Raw genomic sequence first — 19557 nt, 5'->3', positions numbered from 1 at the left:
TACAATATTGATACATTAGTTTGTATTGATATGAAAACAGACACCACCGAGTAAGATGAATTTCTAGACAGGTTCATCTAAGCAATGGAAACACCACATTAGTGATACCCAGTAAAGCCATCAGAATGATAGCAATATGATGTGGCTCTCCAATGTCTGTCATAATCATGAAGTTGAAAAGAGTACTCTTAGGCAGAAGATTAAACACAGCTAAGAGGGATGAGATGCAGGGGTGATGTTCAATGTAGATAATGTTTATTAAGGGTTTAAAACGAAGATATCAATTCAGTTGAACCAACAAAGAAGGTTATCTCATGAACCAACAACACTGTCCGTCCATCCATCCATCCTCTTCCGCTTATCCGAGGTCGGGTCGCGGGGGCAGCAGCTTGAGCAGAGATGCCTAGACTTCCCTCTCCCCGGCCACTTCTAGCTCTTCCGGGGGAATCCTGAGGCGTTCCCAGGCCAGCCGAGAGACATAGTCCCTCCAGCGTGTCCTGGGTCTTCCCCGGGGGACTCCTCCCGGTTGGACGTGCCTAGAACATCTCACTAGGGAGGCGTCCAGGAGGCATCCTGATCAGATGCCCGAGCCACCATGACAACACTGTTATATTTTTTATTTCTGATCTGAATACTCTTTCCATATGCATGAAATTGAGGCTCAACTAATCAATAATCTATCTTCTTGTGAGATTGATGCACTCAGGGTTTTTTTGATTTACAGGAGATAAAGAAAAAGACGCATCATTGTGAGACAAGTTTCATTGTATCAGTCAAGCTGTGTTCTTTTGCTTTGAGCTATCTGAGGGAGGGACTAGCTTCTTTATTTATCTTCAGTGTCTTGGCTTATTCTGTTGTTGGACAGGTTATCCAAAGAAACAAAACAACTTCATATTTTAGTTATCATAGCAAACAGTTGAGTGGGCGGGGCCATCATACCAGATGCAAGGCAGATCTCAATATCTATCATTCTTAGCCAGCAACAAAAAGATTACAAGCGAACTGTGTACATGCAACTACCTGAAAATGTCTAAAATTACTTACAATGAGGATGAAATCACAACTAAACGAAGGTAAGCAAATTACTTATATAAATAATAGAATTTTAGGACTATTGTGATCAAGCTTACAAGCATCATTTGGGGAGCTTCTCCATTTAGTAAAGAAGTTGATGGCAATGATTCCTGCCTAAAGTCACAGAGACATTCAGTTTATTTGGAAGAGTTAGCTGGCAACACTAAAACTGTCTCATATACAGAATGTGAGTGTTGTGCCATGAACAGGATGATTCCTGTGTTACACTCAATGCTGCTAGGCTAGGCTGTGGTCACTGCAAACCAGAAGTGAAGTAAAACGTTAGGAGAATGAATGGAGGGATAAATGGATGGATATACAGACTCTACATGATGATGAAATTAAACATTCTTCGAATGAATACTTAACAATAAATATGGATATCACATATTTTTCTTTACATGTTTATCTTCAAACAAATCCTCATATGGGTGACTTGAAAATCCAAAATATGCAAAGACCCTAAGAAATCTTGAGTTATTTTAAAATGTATGGTGAACATACTGTACATTTAAATATATTACGGTAAGGTTTGAATTTTTGTAAGACATGTCATATGAAGGTAACAATTGCCAGGATGGTATCTGAGTGTCACTTTATTTAAAAGCAATATATTTATTTCATGTTGCTAGTGTTTGAATATGTCAGGCACTTTTTACCCTTATTGAATTTACAGCCTGCCTTCTGGATGTGCTTTTTGCATTACTATGTCACAGGAACTTCATCAAGGCAGGGTACATTGATGTTCAGAACCTCACTCGTACCTGATCTTTTTAGAATCTCCTTCTAACCTTACATGCATAAATGTGAGAGGATAAACAAAACTGATAGAAAAAAGTGAAACATGCCAGAGGAGAGCATGTACAATCTTGCAACACAGAATCGAAAAAGCATCATGACATGTGTAAAGTGATGGCATTAAATAAAAATTAACAAGAAAATGAAAAGAATATGAAAAAGAGGATCGGCATTACACATATGCAAATAGTCATGCCTTGAAGTATGTCAGAAGAACTCAGGTGCTTCACCAGTTTATTTGGTATACAGTAGATATGGATTCTATCCATCCATCCATTATCCAACCTGCTATATCCCAACACAGGGTCACAGGGGTCCCCTGGAGCCAATCCCAGCCAACACAAGGCAGGAACAAATCCTGGGCAGGTTGTAAAGTTTTATTTATTATGAACTTGTTCTTCTTAACTTTGCATATGCTGGGTTTATGTCCAAATGTCTGTTATTGGCGTTCTCATTTGATAGCCAAGATTCAGCCAGCTCTCTGGCACTTTTAGTACAACCAATACCCCCAAACACACTGAATTAGACCCCCCACCACCACCCCCCCTAATTTTTGCTATATATTGCCTTTGATTCTTGTAAGTTATCCTCTGATGAAGGCTTCATGATACGTGATTCAATTTCTCCCTTTGTGGATCTCCAGCTGCAAATATGCAAACCATATCACAGACCTATTCTTCCATATATATATATATATATATATATATATATATATATATATATATATATATATATATATATATATATATATATATATATATATACTGTATGTGTGTGTGTGTGTGTGTGTGTGTGTGTGTGTATAGTAAGGGATGACTAGAAACCCAACCTGGCCAGAATGCCCAAAGAATGAAAAGATGGGGGAAGGCAGCTTCTTTGGGGTACTGTCCCCCCTCCAGAATGATAGATGGCAACCCCCCTGGACTCCTCAAAAAACTGTGAATCCATGGGATTTGAAGTTTGGTGCAGCCCTATTAGGTTCTGTGGGCACTGACAGGGTGTGCTGCAGGGATTGCTGAGCTACTTAAACTCTGAGATCAATTTGAGGGAGAATAAAATCTCAGATTGTGAATCTGGTTAGAACAAAAAACTGCAACAACAGTGGGCTCCAAGATTGGACTAGAGGGATTTGGCTGATCTAACTTGGTTTCATTTACAGCTTGTTGCTGAAGTATCTGGTTTAAGCAAATATTTGAAAAGGAAGACAAAAAGTTAATAACTGACATCACTTCTCCAGGTGACAAATCATTTGCATAATATTCTTAGACAACAGAAACCTATAATATACAAATGACATGACATAGCAGAATGAATGCACTTATCTCTCTATATATAAAACCCAACATCTGTCTGTCTGTCTGCATGTCTGTCTGTTGATTCTTGCTGGTTCCTTGTTAGAATTTTGTCACTGGTAGAGAAAAGAAAATCGTACTTGTCAATTAAATTTTTGTTGTTGAAAGAAAGAAAGAATCTAAGGGTATTCCCAACATTTTGTCCAGAGCCAAGATGAATGATTTTTTTCTTTTTCTGTGTAGAAAAGTAAGTAGGAAAATTCTAAAGTTTAGTGAGTAAAGTATATTTGAAGAGACTATAATTTAGCTGGGGCAGTACAGTGGCGCAGTGAATTTGCATGTTCTCCCCATGTCTGCATGGGTTTCCTCTGGGTGCTCCGGTTTCCTCCCACAGTCCAAAGACATGCAGATTCGGTGCATTGGAGATTCTAAATTGTCCCTAGTGTGTGCTTGGTGTGTGTGTGTGTGTCCTGCGGTGGGCTGGTGCCCTGCCAAAGGTATGTTTCCTGCCATGTGCCCTGAGCTGGGACTGGCTCCAGCAGACCTCAGTGACCCTGTGGTTAGGATATATAGCGGGATGGATAATGGATGGATGGATGGATAATTTAGCTGCTGTACTCTAAAACTTAAAGTTTAATTCTTGCCTCAGACTTACTGTGTAACTTTGAGCAAGTCACTTACTGTATTCAAGCTGTGCTCAAATTGTAAAAAAATGTATGTGAACAATTGTACTGTATCTTAATTTTAAGTGGTCTTGGTTAAAGGTGTTAGACAAAATGTAATAATAATAATAATAAAATAATAATAATAATAATTTTTAGAGAATCATTTGAACAAATTAAGATTATCAATTTATTTTGTTTGACCTATTTCCTCTTAATAATTTGGAGATTACCTTGAAAAAAAACAAAAGGAATCATTGGCATTGAATTTACTCCCTCCCCCTCTGACTTAAAAACTTTGGTTGCCCCTTTAAGTGAAAGATGCATTGGCTCAGACCTTGGTACATTTCATCAAGCTAAAGGCTATCCCAGTAGCCGTAGAAGGCCGTGCTACAGAGTGCATCAGCTATTGTACAGTAGGACACACATATATACAATGAACATAGCTGCCTGTCTTTGGTATCTAGGATGAAGCCAAATATGTGTTAATCTGTGAATAACCACAGTAGCATTTTTTTCTTGAATAAAAAATAACAGATAAAAATGTACTTTCCAATTTATTATCTGTACTTAACCTTTTTTTTTTGTTACTTTCTTTACATCCTCAAGTTTTCTGCAATACAGTCGATACCAGGCTGGACAAACAAGATCTTACACACAAAGAGGGTAAATGCTTTTTAAAAGCTGTCTCATGATACTTTACTTTAAATATATAATAAGGTTTACTGAGATTTTATGAAAATTTCAGTAATTACTATTTTACTATGCAGTAGAAACCAACTATGAAATATCAATAATTACAATTTTAAAAGTTTATAGTGTTTCCTATTTTAATATCATAGTGTTCTTTGTTAAGAAATCATTATCGATTCTAATTATTCATACTTTTTCTGATTATGTAATAACAATGGTCCCTTTTTATTGACTGCACATCTCATAATGTACAAATGTATATTTAAAGTACAAGAGTCTGTACTGAAGCCAGTTGCTTTTCTTTAATAACTTCATTCTTTTTTCAATGACTGATTGTTCTTTCTTTCTTTTTTATGTATAATGTAACCAGGAGGTATTTTGTAATTATATTGTGCATTTCTCTTTTGGAAAAAGCCAACCTAAAGCAGCAGTATGAGTATAAAAGGCATACTCACTTTGTGAAATTCAGGGTCATTGTAGCCAGAGTATATTGACAACAACCAAAACTGGACAGAGCATACAGTAAGTCTCCAGTTGGGCATACTGACTCACACTCTTACACTTACTAATACTGAGCCAATTTTCACTCATCAATCAGTTTTCCATATGATTCTTTGGGAGGAAACCTGGCATACTACATAAACATGAGAAGATGTAGCCAAGAATCAAGCTCATTGTCTTGAAGATATGAGGAAGCAGCAAGCAAAGATACACACCAGATACATAGATATGTAATAGTAGCATTACAGAGTTGTTGAAAACCTAATTGTTTTGTTGTGGTAAGGTCCTAGGGTGACCTTGTTTTCTCCCCTTTATACTCTTTATTATATAGACCTTAACAGAACACCTTTAATCCCACTCTCTTACTACACTGTCAGGTAATGAAGTTCAGCACTTCCCCTTCCTTATAAAAATTTACCCACAGGCAATTAGACAAAAAAATGTATGTATTATAGATGAAATAGAGTTATAAAACAAAACAAAAATAAATTATTAACTCCATACAACCTGGTAATGTTAGAAAGAGAAGATAAAGAGAAAGGTAACTGGCATAGGAATTTCTGTGAGATGGCAGTCATAAGGTGTCAGGATTTTACCTTGATGGAAAAAGGAGTCTGGCTCGATAAACATGACTGGTTTTAGTTCTCATGACAGCATGTTCTTCAACAATTTAATTCCAGTCTTATTGTGAAGGGTATGATTTACCCTACACAAAGGCCTTTAGAGTTTGGCCAAAAACTCAGTGTTGGGTTTATTTTACCATAAGACATTTACCCAAATTTAGCTTGTGTATGTTTATGGTTTCTCAACTTAAATGATTTGTTTTAAATGGGTTCTTTCTTTTCCTCTTCCCATACAGCACAGGCTCTGGGTACAAGTAAGTAATGTATATTCTCTCCTATCATTTTACACTGAGTATGTCTTTTAAGGTGATTATTGGCCTTTCACAAGCTTCCCTTATAATCTGTCTACTTGCTCAGATGCTGGGTTCCCAAACAAGGTACATATTCAGTAACCAAAGTAATATGAAATGTTGTTTTACCAACAGTTTTTTTTAGCATAGAAAATAATAAAGCATCTTTGTAAAGGTCCACTTTTTAAGCATTACAAGAAAAATAATTTTCTTTCCAGGAAAGGTCTACTCATTTCTCCAACACTTTCTATGGTTATACATCCATCTAACCCTACACAAATATGTAGAAATACACAACCTCTATATCTACATCCACTCCCTGAATAGTGACCGGGTATAGAGGGTCTTTGGTATGGCAAAAGTTCTGAAAGTACTAGAGGGATAAGTGTCAAATGTCTGTTAGGTTTGCAATACATCCATGCTCAGATGTATCATTTCCAGTGCACATTTCTGCTCAGTGCTTCAAACCGGACTCCATATTTCATTTCCATACTCCATGTTTAATTTCCACTGTGCATGTCTGCTCAGCACTTTGAACTGTGCTTCACACTTCATTTCCACCATGCATTTTTACTCAGTGTTTTGAGCCAAGTTTCATTTTCATTATGCACTTATCATCTTGGCATTTCAAATCCTTGTTCATCAAGCTTCATTTGAACTAAACAGGACATTACCAGATTTTAAAAACTTGACAGAACTGTCAGGCAAAATGAATCTTTGTGTATCATCAATACATTTTAAATGATTGTGGCCAATAATACTTAGTATTGAGAAACAAATGTATAAAGTATGCATCTTACAAATGCCGACTGGTAGAATGCATAATGCTGCAAAGAAGAGCTTTAGTAACACAGTTCACTACACTACACTGCAGTAAATGTCACCATAATACTCTCTTCTTATAAATAACTCCCCTTTGCATCTTATCATTATTATCACTGTTATTATTATAATTAATAAAGATTTATCAAAGCTAAATGTGCATTTTGTTTCATGTGTATAACGAAACAAAACATTTGACTGATGATTTCAGTTGTTGTTATGACTAATGATTGCAGGTTTAATGGTTTGAATTATTAAATATTAAATTAATCAGGTGAAATGTGTTCTTACTTTGATCGGTAATGGTTGGTGGTGGGTACACGGTAAATGTGTTAGTGACTGGGAATGTGCTTATGTAACTGGAAGATTGGTTAGCAATGGTAGACAGGACAACTATAATTTTTACTGAAGGAAATATTTTATTATTATGCCATGCTGTGACTAAGACGACTTTGTACTGATCGTCTATCTGAACATTGAAGAATGTGTTCACAATGGAGGGATATTGCTGTCAATTCAGATGCTTTTTTTGAAAGCAGATCCATTTTTTCTCATCCTTTTGCTATTTGTTGCTGCAGCACACAAGTGGGTCTTTAATGCCAACCTCTGTATGAATCACCAAGTTCTCTTTTCACCACAAAGACATCTTGAGTGGCTGCTGTTGAGGTCCATGGCTGTTTCTGTTTGAATGACAGTTGTAATTAGTTATGCACAACCTATTTTTATTTGCACTACACTTTTTATATACAGTGGATATCAATTACAGAGTGTAGATCACTGAATACTAACAGTGCTTACCTTGGAGTGTCCTGTGTGTGTGACAGTGTGCTGGTGACTGTGTCTATGCTGTGTCCCTTAACCCCTCTAACATGCTCTGGATTGACACCTTTGAATTTAGGGTCTAGCAGAGTGAATTCAGCCTGGCCTGATACAGTGGGTTTGTTATCATCTTTTTCAATGTCAGGATTCATAGACTTCAAGTGGTAATGAATCGAAAATGGATTATTGTAAATACGTGTCTGCCTTTCTGCAAATTAGTCATCGTATTTCTGATAGCGATTGTAAGATCCTTTTTGCAATCCGTCCACATTATCTATCAAAATAGTTTTGTCAATTTAGGATATAATTTAACTAATCTGACTTCAACCTGGGTTTGCACTATGCACAGATAAACAAAAGGCAACCACCATTAATAGTTGAGCCATTTGACTGTCTTTTCTTCATAGCAAACTTGTTAATTTTTATCTCCACAAAATAATATAAAGTGTTAATAATTGAAATATCTCATTACTTGATGGAATAATAATGTTTCATCTTCTTTCTCAAATGCATTCACCTAAATTATGGCAAAGTAGTGGGTTAGGCCTTTATTTTCTGTCTACTCAGTTTTAAATAAGTCAGAACAAAGAAAACATTTGAGGAGAAATGACATAGCTCATTTTCAATGTTTTTTTTTTTATTTTAACCTCCAACATTTAGGCTTTTGAACGACGAATTATAATGGATTAAATGCAATCTCAAGAAAAGATGTGGGCTAATAATAAGAATAACAGGAGTAAAAATAATGATCGGCTAATTTTCTTTTTTCTATAACATTAACAAATTTCAATCAAAGCCCACAAGGCATTTTTAGATTTTGAGATATTTAGTTTTTCTAAATGAGTCAGTCGATTTTGCTAGGTAGCACAAATAAGGCTAAATTTCTGGACAAACAAATTGCTAAGGTATGTGGTGTCTAAGCAGATGAAAACTATATCCTTTAGATATTTATTTTCATAAATGTCTTAAATGAATAAAATTGTAGCTTCACCGATAATCTAGGCCATGTTAACTGGATGCTGTAGGTTGTTGTGGTCAATCACAGTGCTGTTGCCATACCAGACTGTAATTCATCAAGTCAGTGTTTTCTACAGTTTGCATCTGTAGATATCATTTGAGTATCCTTTTTTATAAGAAAGTTGGTTTTGAGGGGGCATTAGAGATTCTCTCTGAGATGGGCTTCTTAAAACTTAGTCATTTATTTTTTCAACCACAACCCCATTATTGTCAAAAGTAAATGAACTCTTGAAGACCACAATCAGGTTCTTCCTTTTGTTGATGTTAATGCTCAGATTCTTACATTTAAACCATTCAGTAGGTTATTTGTAATGACTGGGATTTGGAGCACTACTAATGTTATGTTATTTTCTAAACCAGAGTCACAGAGGTTGCTAGAGCCCATCCCAGCTAGTATACAACACAAGGCAGGAACAGCCCTGGACAGGACATCAGTTAACTTCAGGATGAATGCACACACTTTCCAAAAACATACTGGGGTAAATTTGGAATCACTAATTTACCTAACCTGCATGTCTTTGGAAATTGGAAGCAAAGCAGAGCACCCAGAGGAAACCCACACAGTCACAGGGAAGAACATGTACAGTATATTCTACACAGAGAGGACCTGGGACATGATCTTAAAAGCCTTGAGAGGTCTGTTAAAATTCAATGGAACAAGTCATTCTAACTATAAAAGCATTCATAAGGTGTCCCAGGTATTATATGTGAATTATATTTGATAATCAAGGTGTTATATTAGATAATTAGGTGTTATACTTGATAATCTATGTGGATTATTTGTATCCTTCCCAATAGTGAATAAAATAATGTATTTTATGATATTTGTATAATGTATTTATAATGTATTTTTAGACATTTAATTTGTAAAAGCCAAATATTGCACTCAGGAATGTTTGGAGTCCACAGTTAAACATTAATCTCAGTCAACATAAGTTTATTTATAGTCAGCATAGAATTAAACAGAAAATCTAACAGCCAGTGCTGTGTTCTGGATGCAGCCCTGCCTTTTTTAATAGTACCTTTTGCCAAACAGTTTTAGGCAATATGTAGCCTTTAACAGCTTAAAAACTAAATAATAAAGTACATAGTTCAGTAGATGACAAATATAACCAGTAATGTCTCTGTTTACTTACGGCACTTCTCATAGTGTAAAAATGGATTTTTAAATGACAAGAGCTCATAGTGGAGCCAGTTCATGTTGCTTGTCTCGAATGACTTCATTCTTTTCTGAAAGACTGATTGTTCTTCGTTTATTTATTTTTTTAATTTAAAATGTTACCAAAGGTATTTTTGGAATTATATTATGCATTTCTCCTTTGGAAAAAGTCAACCTAAAGCAGCAATATGAGCATAAAATGCATACCTGCTTTATGAAACTCTTGGTCATGGTAGCCAGATTATCTTGACAACAACCAAAACTGGACAGAACATCAGTAAGGCATACTCATACACACTTACTAATACTGAATCACCTTTAAGTCAACAATTAACTTTCTTTACCAGTGTTAGGGAGAAAACCTGCATAAACCTACATAAACATGAGAATAATGTACTCAAGATTCAAGCTCATTGTCTGGAAGATATGATGAAGCAGCAAGCAAAGCTACAAACCACATATTAATAGCATGACAGAATTGTTGAAAACCTAATTGTTTTGTTGTGGTAGGATCCTAGGGTGACCTGCCTTCTTCCCTTTATGCTCTTCATTATGTAGACCTTAACAGAATACCTCAAATCCCACACTCTTTCTACACTGTCAGGTAATGTAGTTCAGCACTTCCTCTTCCTTTTACATCTTTAGCCACAGGCAATTAGACAGAGCACCAAAACAATTGAAAAAGTCATATATTATAGATGAAATTAATAGACTCATAAAATAAAACCAAATTAAATTATTAACAACATACAATTTGGTAATGCTAGATGTTTTCTTTTCCAGGCAGGGCTGGCTCCACCATTAAGGGGAATTAGGCATTTCCCTAGGGCGCAGATCATAAAGTGGTGGGGGAACCAAGCTTAGCAGTTGGCACATTAGTAACCTAGATCTAACATGGCTTCTAGGCTGCCCGTTGTGTGTCAGCAGTAAATCACATAATTCTTGAGTTTTCCTTCTTCCTTTTGTCAGTCTGATCACCTTTTTTACTGATCTTATAAAGCTAAGCTTGCCTTGATGTGGTCATACTGTTTCTTGATCAACTTTGGCTTAAAAAAATAAACAAAAAAACCCTATTCTCTCCAAAACATGCTTTCAGAGCTCATACACTTCTGTCATTAGAGTCAAGATGCTTATAGTGAGGTATGGTTGTTTGACTTAGAAACATGGGTTATAAGAAAAGCCCTTGAAAGAGAAACTGGTGAGAAGGCAGTAATAAGTCTTCAGTCATTCCCTTGATGAAAAAAGGAACCAGGCCAGTCAGACATGTCTAGTTTATTTCCCATGACAGGATGATTTTATAACAATTCAATGCCAATCAGATTGTGAATGGTAAGATTTACCCTACACAATGGCCTTTGGAATTTGGCCAGAAACTCAGTCTACAATTTATTTTACCACAAGACATTTCCCCAAAATTTAGCTTGTGCATGTTTATGCTTTTTCACCTTTAGATAATTTGTTTTGATTGGTTTCTTTCTTTTCCTCCTCCCATACACTACGGGCTCTGGGTACAGGAAAGTAATGTTTATTCACTCCTATCATTTTACACTGAATATCCCTTTTAAGTTGATTTTTGGACTCTCACAAGCTTCCCTCATAAACCTTCTAATTGTTCAGATGCTGGGTTAACAAACAAGATACATATGCAGTAACCAAGTAACATGACATGCTATTTTACCATACCAGGTTTTTTAGCATAGAAAAGAATCATCTTTGTAAAGGTCCACTTTTTAACCATTATAAGAAAAGGCATTTTCTTCCCAGGAAAGGTGTACTCATTTCTTCAACGCTTTCTATTCTTGTACAACCCTTTTAGTTTTTAGAAAACTCAACTCAGGGTGACTTGGAGTTGACGCTTATCCAGACAGCAATATGTCCAACATATGATTATCATTTTTCTAGAACTAATATGAGAAGTATAAAGGGATCAATAAAATCACCTGGACATGAAAATTTCACTTCACTGTACTGTTAAGGTTGTGCAGTCCTTAGCAAACTATTAAAACAGGAGGAATTTATAATGCATTAAGCAGGTGCATTTGGGTGTTTGAAATATTACAAGTGTGTAAATATTAAATCCAGAAGAATAAGATGGGATGAGGTTGAGTTGTGAAAATGTGGTACTCAAAAAAAAGATAGATAGATAGATAGATAGATAGATAGATAGATAGATAGATAGATAGATAGATAGATAGATAGATAGATAGATAGATAGATAGATAGATAGATAGATAGATAGATAGATAGTGAATTAAAACAAAAGAAAAACTTCTGACATAACAGTCATAGTCCCATTGCTACATGCAGTAATGTATCTTGACACATTTCTGTTGAATAATTCATTGGGTGGAAGTAATCAATGTTAGGGTGTCAGACAGAGAAAGTGCAGAATTGCTCATAATGGCACTCAGTTTTCTTTCTTCCCTTTGCTACTACCTGCAGGGGGTCCGGAGTGTGTTCAATATCTGGGCCTGCTATTTTAATTAGCTTGTTAATTTGGTGGGCTTCTGTTGAAGTCATGTTACCAGGCCAGCACACTACAGCATTGAAAAACACACTGGCCATTACAGAGTTGTAGAAGATGTGAAGTATGCCACTGCCCATATTAAAGAAATGTAGTCTGCCAAAAAAAAAGAGCCTTCCTTATATAGTTCCTCTGTGTTATGAGACTACCAGACATAGAGGGTCTTTGGTGTGGCAAGGGTTCTGTAATTACTTGTAATTAAATGAACCTGAGTGCAGCTGTGTAACAGTTAATATTAATTTTGAAACGCAACTTGGTTAACAGTGATAATGAAAAATGAATTATAATCAAAATAAAATGCTGTAAATAAACCTGGAAAATGTTGTTTATATTATTCTTCTTCTCATTACAAATATTGCTTATTCAGATGATTGGCTGTTCACACTAACCAATGCACCTTTTTTATATCATGTTTAAAATTTCTTTCTCTCATTCACAACCCTTTCATGAAAAAAAATATTTCTGACACACATTTTATCCTGGTTTCTCATTATTACATTGGATCATAGCATCCCCCTATTTGAATAGTCTTGTGTCAATGGCAGTGTCATAATACCAAGTGCACATACTCTTCAGGACATTTTATTATTCAATTCTTGTCTTGCACTACTTCACTTTCCTTGTAATTTCACTATCTGCTGAGTTCTTCTTAACTGAAGCTAAATTTAATAAACAGCATTCTATTTCCAAAACCTCAACAAATCTGAAATGTAAAGGTTCAGAAGGTGGCTACTCATAGGGTTTGTTAGCACTGGAAATATTTTCACAGAAGGAGGTACAGGTAGCTATGTACACAGTGAGTCATGCAGGTGATCCATGTTACTTATCAAGTATTATACAACTCCATCTCCAGAGAGATAAGGCAAAAGAGCAAAATATAATTGTCATGTCAATATGCGCTATATATGCATTACTGGATATGGGCCAGGAGATTAAAGATGACTGACATAAAAATTCGGAAGATGGCAGCCACAAGTAGTCAGGCCAGTCAGACTTGTCTGGTTTATTTCTCATGACAGGATGTTCTTGAATAAATTAATGCCTATCAGATTACGAAGGGGAAGATTTACACTACAAAAACTCAACCTTGGATTTATTTTATCACAATATCTTTCTCAAAAATGTAGCTTGTGCATGTTTGTGCTTTCTTTGTTTTGGCTGGTTACTTTCTTTTCATCCTTCCATACAAGCTAGGCTCTAAATATACAGTAGGTGTGATGTATATTTACTCCTCTTATTGTACACTGAGTAGGTCTTTTATGGTGATTATTGACCTCTCATTAATCTTCTGTTTGTTCAGATGCTGGGTTTTGATGGATATCTTTTTGTGGGCAGTGTAAGGACGTTGGATCCAGCAGCAATTTCTTGACTAAGTCTAGTATCTCATACAGAATTGGCTCCTACCTTGTACTGCCAGGTAGTGCTGCCAGAAAATGCACTACCTCTTTATTATCTTGAACTTGATAAATATATTAGATAACTGTGGTTGTTTTTTGGAACAAGATTTGTATGTATTATTTATAATCTAACAACATTTAAAACTTTTTAAATTTCTGAAAACTTTTGACATTTTTGATAAACAAGGCAGTGTAGTGCTTATCAGTCATGCTTCACATTTCTATAGCTCTGGGTTCAAATCCTGGGGCTAATTGTACACATTCTTCCGATGTCTATGTGGATTTTTCAATGGATTTCTAAGTTTTTCTCTTCAAGTCACGGTTGTTACAATATTTAGTGACTCTGAACTGGCCACATGTAGGCATATGTGTGACCAGCAATAGACTGTCATCCAGTCTAGGAAAGATGCTTGTCTTGTGCCCAATGCTGCTCTAGCCCTAAAGACAATAAAATAAATTATGAGGGTTTGATAACATAGGAATGGATGAAGTAGAAGACCAAGAACCAATTGACCTGCTAAAAGACTGTTACAAGTGGATTAAAAGATTGGACTAATTGGATAGGCTGTCGTTAAAATGCATATACATTCCCTTTGAGCTCAGCACAGGCCTTTAGCACAAAGTGATTTACTGATTTTAAATGCCAGTCCAGTAATTTCATTTCTGCAATGAGAGAACATGAAATGCTGCAAAAGCAAAGATGTTTCTTATAACAGGGCATAAGATAAAGAAATATATAATAGATATCTTCTTATATATGAGCTATCGTGGCTTTTCATTTGTCTGTCCAGGATTTTAAATCACTTGTAGCTCGCAAACTGTTTGACCTATTCACCTGAAATTTGGTACACATATACTAAGTGACCTCTACTGTCCGCTTCCGGGGTGGCGATTTTTATTACTCTTTTTATTTTATTTTATTGTAGAATCAACTCTCAGCTGCGGGCAGCAGGGCGGCCATGCGGTGCATGCGTGTGGGTGCTGTTCTCATCCCTACTACTTTCGCCGCCACTTCCTCTACCTCTTCATAGCTTAAATCTTTCTTGAGGCAGATTGAACACTTAAGTGCCAGCTTAAATGAAAAATGAAAGAAAACGTACTAAGTAATTGCAACACAAAAACTGACTTAAACAGTTTTAATGCGAAAAGATGCAGACGGAAGTAGAGAAGAAGCAGGTCGCTAGAGTGAAGAAAACAAAAGCTGCTCACAAAGCAGCAAGTGCATCAACCTCTGAGCAAACAAATGCTAAATGTACAGAGAAAGAGTATGAAAACTATAAGTCAGGTGTATTCACTACACGTTATTGTGCAGTCCACCGTTACTGGTAGAAAATAATACATGTAAGGCTGGATTTCAGTGTTTGACTGTTTGATTATTCCTCCAGATCAACTTCATATGCTGAAGATGCAAAAAGCAAACAATTTGATAAAGCACAACAAGAAAAACAACAAATGCAGAGAGAAATTCAAGACTTAAGAAGATGGTAATTAAAAGCTGCATGTACTATATATTTTGAGTGTTATTAATGCTACATTAATTTTTCTGTCAGTTTTACTAATGACCAGATCACAAAAGCATTACAATGTGTGACTTTAGTTTTAAAAATGGCATTTCTCACATAGACATAGTAATACTGCTTCTCTTTGCTGCGGATAAACCGAGGGGCCTTTTTTATTATGATTTTCCAACATACTTGTGTCTCGCATACACACACTCATACACAAAGTATTAAAAAGGAGTAAGTTCACATCACTAATCAGTTTCCACTGGCAAGAATAGCCATATTGTATATGCTTGCCCTATGGTTAAACTGTTTAACACTGTATGCATTATGGCTGAACTCATTTTAAAGGCTACTACATTATGTTTAATGTAGTATTACCAGTGTATTACCATTTGTACAGATTTTCACAATTGCCACCATTTCCAGGTTTTCTTGCAAGCATCATGAAGCAGCAGAATAGCATCACTAGCTTTAGTCACGTAACTGCATCAATCACTTGAGATCTTCCATTAGCAGTGTAGTTTATCCTGACTTGTTAACTTGCTTTGTGTCCCTTTCAGTCCTTATTTCTTGACAGAATTTTAATATATTCAGAAATTAAGTAATCCTATATAGGGGTATTTAAATAAAGAGCATTGAAAAGATAAAGTCTAAATCTGTTTTTTTGTGAATTATCGTGTCTATAAACATTTCTTCTCTTATAATTTTTCAGTGTTCAAGCCAATGAGACTAAGACAGAAAAAGTAATGCAAGAAAATAAAGCTTTACAAAAAGAGGTCAATGAATACAAAAAGAGGTGATTATTTCACTGTTGATTTTTTTCAATAATGTGTCAGCGTCTAGTAGTTTGAGTTTATCATCAAAAAGGAGATTCTTACTTGCATGTCTCCCACAGATTATTAATTGAAGTAAAAAAAGAAGACAATGAGTACATCAACATCCAACATCCAAAATAATGGGCTTATTTAGTGTAAAATAAGGGAAAGTGGGTGAATTGCTGCAAACACACACCACAATCCATTCCAGTTTGCACTGTGGTAACTGCTGGTGGTCAACTACAATATGAAATGTGATCTAGCTCAGAAGAACTTCCGTGATTGGTTGGCACTTGGGGCGTATCACACAGACCAGTTCCAGAGTTGGTCAAAAACGATTAGTGATCACATTTCACATAATTGTAAATGGAATGCCTTCTATCTACACACAACAATCAAGTTAGCAGAAAAGAAAAATAATTATGTAGGGCTATGGCGGTACCCAGTTAAGCCATTAAAAGGGTGGCCAGCCCTGACACCTGTGCAGCTTTTTAAAGTGACTGGAGTGCCAGCAGCAGCAATGAGTGCGCCGAGCTTCCATCCCCTTCATGAGACAGCCACATTGTCTCCATCATTCTAAAATGCTAAAGATTTTATGGCAGTGTTGCAAGTCATCTTCTTTTCACTTTTTCTTGTTGGTTTATTACAAGCAGCCAGTAACTACTATGTGCTGCACTGCACTGATAAATGCAAGTGGATACTAGATATTTCAATGTCAGGTGTAAATGCAGTCCTCTTAAGTATATATGGATACACTCTGTATATGAAACATTCATTAAAGAGGATCTTTCATAAAACTAACAGTCATTGTGAATCATATGTAACATATTTGGGGTATTGATGATGTGGGTTACCTTAGAAATGTCTAAGGACCTTGAGTTTGACACCTTTCTTTTACTAACTACTGTTGTTTTTTGTCCTGCTTGTGCAAGAGGATCATACTGTTACATTCTCTGCTGCTGAAAATTCCACTTTCCAACCTTTTTTGTTTTAGCTGCTTTTGCAAATTACATGATTGTTTAGTCATATCAAAAAACAATCAGCAAATTCACTCAGTTAAATAATTGTGAGTTCAGCTTGGTGTTATTTTTAACCTAGGATTTGAAAAGTGGTAACACTGTTGCACCGCTTGCAGGAGGCTCATACAAAGCCGTTTTATATAATTCAAGATAATGTCTCATGGAATAATTTGTATTTATTCAGGTTGAAAATCACGGCTCTAAAACAAATGCGTTTCAGTGGGGTTACATCTGAAAACCTTAATGATCCATACAGAGAGACTGAGCTTATGAAGATGTACAATAATCTGAAACAGTCTTGGTTGATACTAAGGGAACAAGCACTTCAATCAAGGAAAAGGACATCTGAGGAAATCAATATTCTTGGTGCACAAATCCTGCAGGTTAGAGCATTTTTGTATGTAATGGATCAGCATATTAAGTTGATATATTTTTGGGGAAACTCAGTGGTCTCATGCAAATTATAACTATAGTGACATAACTTCCCCACACCTCTTCCGATGTATATTTAAATGGAGCCAGATCTGACAACTTGCTGAGCTGCATAGGCCAGGCAACATTCCACAGTTCCTTCAGAGACATTCAAGACATTCACAAGCAAGAAAAAGATTTCAATCTCCCAGCATGCCATATATGTATACATGCTTAAAAAACCTCAACTGGCTTCTCTCAGTCTTGTGAAGCAGCAGTTCACAGATAGTAAACCCCACTGTCACGCACAACAACCTTATTTTCTAAGCTTGAAGCCACAATCTCATTTCTTAGACCATGTCCGATATTTTAAACCATAAGTGAGAATGGGAATATAGACTAACTAGTAAAAATCTAAAGCTTTATGCTAGAAGTTAACTCTTGATTTACATCCATACTCTGGTTAACTGCCTGCTAAACTGAAAATCATCCAAAACTATTGATTGATCTCCTGAATCCTTCACTAATACTTGTGACCAAGAAACAAAATACTAGCTACTTGCTCCTTATATGCAGGGAGTGAGCCAATATTTATTAGCAGAAGCACATGATCCCAGACTTGAAGGTGCTAATGCTCATCGCATTGCATCAAACTCAAAATGTTCCGTTGTATACCAGAAATTTAAGTTTGATGAGGCCAGGAGGACTACACAGTCCACAAACAGTAGAAAAGTAACCTTAAGGTTCCTAATCATGATACTCTCCACAATTCATTTATGCTGTAATATAAAGTCACTAACCGGAGACACAATGCACACTGCGAAGAGATCCAGGAAACAATCTTTACTTAACAGCAAGTATACGAGGTCTGCTCTCACTCTGCACATAAAGGGACTTAATAGAACATATCAAATGCTCTGGAAAACTATATTCTTGTCCAGAATCTTCCAAACACTATTGAACATATTGCACATGGTCAAAAAAGTCCACAAAGTGTACATAGACACAATTGGCAAACTTTTTATTTATTTTTTTGCAGTCACTTTTTGCATTCAAATGGCCAAACATACAAAGTAAACATAAAAAACTGTTTTTATTAAAATATAAATTAAGAGCAAACAAAAAGCACTCCCAAAAGAACAAACAGACAGATAACGGTTTATGATGACCCCAAGAAGATGCATGGCATAACATTCAGGTGTATTCAGGGATTTAACTGATTTGAAAGTTAGAGCATTTTCACTTTTTAGTTGCTTAATCAGAGTCTGTTATCACAATTGTTTATTATTTTTTTATTCGTTTTGGAACATTGAGTCATATCTTCTTATATAATACGCTATCGTGGCTGTCTGTTTGTCAGTCTAGGATTGTAAATCACCTGTAGCTTGCAAACCATTTGGCTTATTGACCTGAAATTTGGGGCACATATACTACGTGACCTCTACTGTCCGCTTTCGAGGTGATGATTTTTATTATTCTTTTTATTTTATTTTATTTTATTGTAGAATCAACTCTCGGCAGCGGGCAGCAGGGCGTCGTTCTCATCCCTACCACTTTTGCCGTCACTTCTCTTACCTCTTCATATCTTAAATCAATCTTGAGGCAGAATAGCTTAAGTGAAAAATTAAGAAAAATGTACTAAGTAATTGCAACACAAAAACTGACTTAATCAGTTTTGATGGAAAAAGATGCCAATGAAAGAAGAGAAGAAGTGGGCTGCTAGAGTGAAGAAAACAAGAGCTGCTCATGAAGCAGCAAGCGCATCAACCTCTGAGCAAATGAATACTAAATGTACAGTGAAAGAGGATGAAAACTATAAGTCAGGTGTATTCACTGCATGTTATCATACAGTACACCATTACTGGTTCAAAAATAATAGCAATAATAAAATGCAATTACATTAAAAAGATGCATTTTATCAACATTTTATAATGTCACATAGTAAGTTTGCTGTGGCTCACAGATAGCAGATTATGTGTTAGAAAAATGGCATCCATTGATGTTATATTGTTAGTTGTGGAGTGTCTATTACTAAAAGTAGTTCATATTTCTTAAACATAACATTTTTGAAATAAGTACCCAACAGAGAGTCCAAATTATGGTGTTTCATACCATGATGGATGGCAGGTTTTCTTT

The 19557-nt window shown here is 35.8% G+C and overlaps 1 protein-coding gene across 3 annotated transcripts in view; it reads left to right on the top strand.

Annotated features, from left to right (window-relative positions):
• Positions 1 to 873: 873 nt before the first annotated feature.
• The window catches only part of LOC120515631, a 43990-nt gene continuing 25306 nt past the window's right edge, over positions 874 to 19557 (top strand). Inside the window, exons 1-6 of one of the 3 annotated variants that reach the window (XM_039736775.1) lie at positions 874 to 1073; positions 4436 to 4492; positions 5885 to 5897; positions 15057 to 15155; positions 15889 to 15972; positions 17195 to 17393. In XM_039736775.1, coding sequence (XP_039592709.1) covers positions 1046 to 1073; positions 4436 to 4492; positions 5885 to 5897; positions 15057 to 15155; positions 15889 to 15972; positions 17195 to 17393 — 480 coding nt within the window. In that variant the 5' untranslated portion in view covers positions 874 to 1045. Of the gene's footprint in view, positions 1074 to 4435; positions 4493 to 5879; positions 5898 to 12424; positions 13483 to 15056; positions 15156 to 15888; positions 15973 to 17194; positions 17394 to 19557 lie in introns of those variants that run through there. The other 2 variants (XM_039736774.1, XM_039736776.1) reach the window with 2 other exon arrangements.

This window comes from Polypterus senegalus, chromosome 15 (assembly GCF_016835505.1).
Source record: "Polypterus senegalus isolate Bchr_013 chromosome 15, ASM1683550v1, whole genome shotgun sequence".
NCBI lineage: Eukaryota > Metazoa > Chordata > Cladistia > Polypteriformes > Polypteridae > Polypterus > Polypterus senegalus.
Note: the sequence above shows the minus strand (reverse complement) of the source record. Positions and strands in the feature narration are given on the sequence as shown.